Source organism: Etheostoma cragini, chromosome 6 (assembly GCF_013103735.1).
Source record: "Etheostoma cragini isolate CJK2018 chromosome 6, CSU_Ecrag_1.0, whole genome shotgun sequence".
Lineage (NCBI taxonomy): Eukaryota > Metazoa > Chordata > Actinopteri > Perciformes > Percidae > Etheostoma > Etheostoma cragini.
In genome coordinates, this window is record NC_048412.1 from 15,878,003 (window position 1) to 15,883,065 (window position 5,063).

The window sequence follows — 5,063 nt, forward strand, 5'->3', positions numbered from 1 at the left end:
TGTGTGTGTGTGTGTGTGTGTGTGTGTGTGTGTGTGAGAGAGTTTGCAGTCAGCCCTGTTAAGACTTCCAGTGACATACCCTGCACACACTTAAGAAGGTCTAATCTCAGCCAGTGTCACACCCTTGCCAGTGAAGAAGTGTGTGTATGTTTGAATGACAGAGTGAGACATACTGTACAATAAGAGAAAGAATAAAAAACAATTGATCTAATTAATGCTCTCTTCCTAATGAAGAGATGTAGGAATGCTGTGTTTGGTATAAAAGGGGATGCAGGATTGAGGATACAGGGGGAAGTTGAGAGGAGTGCAAAATTGTAATGAGAAATGCAAGTATAAGATGTGAAAGTATGAAGAGGTATCTATCACCTTTCATTGGAAGGTCATTTGGTGAGAGTGTATGAGTGCGAGCGAAAGAAAGCGAGAGACACTGTGTGCGAGGGGAAAATGGTCAGGAGACAAGCCAGGAGAATGAAGACAATAGGAAATGAAATGACATAAAATTAAAGAAGAGGTGAAATGAAAGGGGAAGTTAAGCACAGGTGTGGAACAGAAGGTGAACAATGATGGAATGATTAGGCCTTCACCACATAATCAGCCTGTCTTTATCCGGCCACGTGAGTTGGTTTCTATAAAACAGTTTCTATCAAGAAATGAGAAAAAAATCAATTTAGGTATGAAGGGTACATTAGTACTTATTATTAAATTTTTGTCTGACAAAAGATGGAGTTTACAGATAATCTATGCTGGACCATGCACTATGTATCCATAGAAATGAAGTAATTGTAGAGAAAGGAATGTATTGAAGACATACTATAGATACTATAGTTTGTCGGCACCTATTTATTGTTACATTTTCTTTCTTTTCTTTTTTTAAAGATTATTTTTGGGGCATTTTTAGGCCTTTATTGACAGGACAGCTGAAAAATAAAGGGGAGAGAGAGAGGGGGGGGAATGACATTCAGCAAAGGGCTGCGGGTCGGTTTTTCGCTATCCAGACTGTACACCTTTAAACCAAGCTGAAAGATGTTTAGCAGGCTGCAACATAAAGACGATAACCACGGTGAGAGCTCATTCAGCCCCAGAAGCACTTCCGCTGCATTGTGCACCTTAAGCAAACATAATTCTGTTTTGTATACAACTCATAGGCCTGTTCGGTTCTTTTACCAAGGGCGTTTGGAATAAAACTCACTAATGACTCAAATTCATCCGGATTGCTGCTAAATTGTGTCCACTCAATGGCAGGCACCATGTTTCAAAGCTGCACTAAATGGTAGAATAATGTGATAATGTTGAATATCACAATAACAATATTACTTTCAATATACAGTATAAAACGGATGTAAACTCCGTTCTGCCTTTCTGCTGCCTTCAGTAAACTCCTAAAATACAACAAACTGCTTGTTGAATAAAAAGCCCAAACAAAATTATTTCCATAATTTATTATTGAACAAGTTTAACATTGAAAGAAAATTACAGTTCCATTTTAAAGTGCAGTTTTCTACTGACGCTCTCATTTAACTAACTGAAAACATCCCTGAGGTTCTTAGGCATTTCATCTTAGTCTTTCTTGACTTGTTTGTGCAAGTTAATATTGCAATGAGGTTAAAAAAACCATTTATTTTGCCGTTTGTCCAGAATGAGTTAAAGACTGAAAATAAAAATTCTTTATAATTTCACCACGAGTCAATAAACCAAACTAAGAGTCTTCAGCCATCCTAGCGTCTCTGTGAGGCACAGTGGGGGTTGGAGATGAATGCTAATGCTAACATGCTGACATGCTCACAATAACATGCTGATGTTTAACAGGTACAATAATTGTTATATATGTTCACCAACTGTGAGTAGTTTGGTAACTTTTGCTAATTACCAAACTAAACACAAACACAGACCACAGCTGAGGCTGATGGGAATGTCATTAGTTCTGCAGATCAAGTCAAGTAAAATTAAGATTTTGAGCTGATGATGGAGCTAGAGAGAATGTCAGGGAATCACCAAGTCATTATGATTCATCTTCAAGGGACTTTGAATGTCTGTAGAAAATGTACATGACAAAATGTCACAGCAAAGCATTCTAATGGCTAAGATATTTTACTTTGAAATGTCAAACGTATTGTGACGCTAGAGAAAAGTCAGGGGATCATCAAACTAGTATTAGTAAAAGTAGTATTTATGTTCTGGGGAACATGAATGTCTCTACATATTGTAATTCCATGGCAAGTCATTCAATAGGCGTTGTGAGTCTGGACCAAAGTGATAGACTGACCGACTGATCAATACTGGTATCCCTATGGCCATGGAGCTTCTAGCATGGCTCATAAGAATAGCCTGTAGATGTGAGAACAGGTGTATCCATGCGCCCATTTGTGTGTAAAATGTAAAATATTGTTGTGTGTGTTTGTGAGTTGTTATTGTGGTGGTCAATTGTGCTTTGGGCTGTGACTTTCCCGCTTGAAAGTAGAGCAAAGTGGACCATGAAAGAGTTATGTGATTGCACACACACACACACACACACACGCACACTCACCCACACTCACACACTCCCTCCCACTCTAGGCAGCTCTCTGGGCCGTGAAAGTGAGAAGAGAAAACATAGGCTGTTGTAAATGAGAAATGCCTGTGTTTCTTGCGACAGTGGTGCTGATCTCAGCAGCGTTCTGTGCAGAATGTGTAAAGAATAGCTCCTATTTGTTTACCTAGCTGAAAGCATCACAATGAATAATCACATCCTATCCAGCAGACACACTATGCTATTGATTTGTAGGAAATTTCTCCACGTAAAAATACAATTTTCCAAATGGCATTCAGTATTGTAGAACATATTTGTTTTATTTTTTGTACATGTTTACTGAATTTCTTCTTCTGCAACTTATGAAAGACACCCTCCATCTCTTACCCAAGGCTGTAATGTGCAATTATTGTGGGTATTGAGCCAAGCCTATTGTAAAGTGAACCCAACTTTTATTCAGACCGCTTGTTGTGGGATAAACATCTCGAGGCATTTCAGAGTGACACTGGCAGAATGAAAATCAGTGTTGAATGTGGTGTGTGGTGCTTTAAGGAGGCAGAGAGGGTCAGCTCTCCCCCACCCCGTATCAGACCCTGTGACTGGACCTGGGTCACGCTCCACCTCCCTGGAGCTCCAACCTATGGAGACAGCATCCACTTAAATACGCACACACACACACACACACAGTACACATTCTAACACTCCAAATGAGTTCCTATGGGACTGCATGTCTCCTGTCAGGACCTGCTGTTGCTTAGAGACTGGTCCTGGGGCAAAGCAGTCACACACACTCTTCTTCACTCTCCTGGCCTTGTTATACTTTTAGTAAGAATGATGACACTCGGCTGCTTATTGTCCATGAGCTGAAGGGATTGTGTGTGTGTGCGTGTGTGTGTGTGTGTGTGTAAGTAATATAATATTCTTAGATTTGATAAACCATTCCCCAGTCACCCTCTTTTCTTGTTTCTGGAAAGAAAATCCTAAATATAAGTTGCCCTTACTCTGTATATTATGCACACACAGAAGCACAGTGGTATGCTTTGCTGTCCTTGGTGTTAGCTCCAGTAGTTTTATCACTCAACTTCACTTTGAGTTCAGTGATTACACACAAGCAGGGTATTTTACAGAAGCAGAGTATTTTACAGAGATTATTATTATTTTCTTTTTAAACTTGCTCTTTCATGGCATATTTCACTGAGATAACAACTGTGTGTGTGTGTGTGTGTGTGTGTGTGTGTGTGTGTGTGTGTGTGTGTGTGTGTGTGTGTGTGTGTGTGTGTGTGTGTGTGTGTGTGTGTGTGTGCGTGTGCGTACGCGCACACACATATGTGCGCGTGCGTGCCACAGAAATATACGTGCTTCTGGATACATAGTTTGTGTGTGTATGTATGCGCATGCATGTTGCAAAACCAACAGAAGGATAAATGGTTTTTTTGTCTCATGTGCAGCTGAACGGTGTATCAAATGTGCTGATTTGCGAAATGAAAGACAAAAACAGTTTACCAGCGATTTGTGAGCCGCGACTGCCTCACTGACAGAATGCAGCTGCTCTTGGATATTTCAGTCGGCCTAACTAGCACTTGGAGACTTAAAACCTCCGGGTGCTGCTCTCTTCCCTCCGAGCTGCTGCTTACTGATGCTCTAGTGATGCACTGTTATCTTCAGTGACACAAGGAAGAGCCTCAGTCGAGAATGTTTCACTCACCGTACAGTATCTCATTATGTGTATTGCCTCTGCAGTATAATTTTGCACTGCTGTATAACCTACTTTCTTTTTATAATTTCTGTTTCACCAGTCTACTTACTAGCCCATTACAAACTTGCATCACCCTTTTTTTTTCCTTTATCTCCCTCTTCCCCAGCTGTACAGTAAGCTGCGATGTGATGACCAGCCAATGTTGGAGCATGTGGACCAGCTGCTAGGTGACCTGGGTGGGGAGCTGGAAGGAGAGGAGGGAGATCCAGTCTTGGATGAAGACTATGAACCCTGTAGTGATGAGGATGAGGAGGGTGATGCAGAGGCACCCATGGAACACTGACCTCAGCCCCCCCTTGATTTTACTCTGTGATTTCCCTCTATTTAAAATGTTCAAGCGCACTCTCTGAAGTGCCTTTTGTTTCCGGCTATCCTTTCACACCATTTTATAAAAGATGAAATTTGCAGAGGGTCAGCCGTCTGGTTTGTGTGTCAGGGGCTTTAGAGCTTTACTTCGTACCAGCAGTAAAAGCAAAACACCTTTGAATGTTTTTACCTCTTATACACACATTGGTTCCTTCAAGCAAACATAGACAGCACATGTGCACAAACTGAAATTGTACAAAAGCTGCACATGAATTACTTTTGCTCTGTTGATCAATACAGCAGCAGCAACAGTGTTTCTCTCTCAGACTGCAGTCAACAGTCATAGCTATCTTTACATGTAACTGTTCTAATATTCTAAGTTTATATGCCGTTCTTGAATTTTTATGCTATTCAGTTTATTCTGCTGGCTTTTTTTTTTTTGTTAACTCATTGTATTCAACCAGGCAAGACACGTTAGAGAGAATTTGACGTTAA

General features: G+C 40.6%; 1 protein-coding gene across 2 annotated transcripts in view; it reads left to right on the forward strand.

Moving 5' to 3' along the window:
• Positions 1-4,667, forward strand: part of si:dkey-12j5.1 (probable assembly chaperone of rpl4) — a 25,411-nt gene extending 20,744 nt beyond the window's left edge. For both annotated transcript variants that reach the window (XM_034874956.1, XM_034874957.1), the window contains exon 11: positions 4,369-4,667. In XM_034874956.1, the coding sequence (XP_034730847.1) occupies positions 4,369-4,545 (177 nt within the window). In that variant the 3' untranslated portion in view covers positions 4,546-4,667. The remainder of the gene's footprint in view (positions 1-4,368) is intronic.
• Positions 4,668-5,063: the final 396 nt, after the last annotated feature.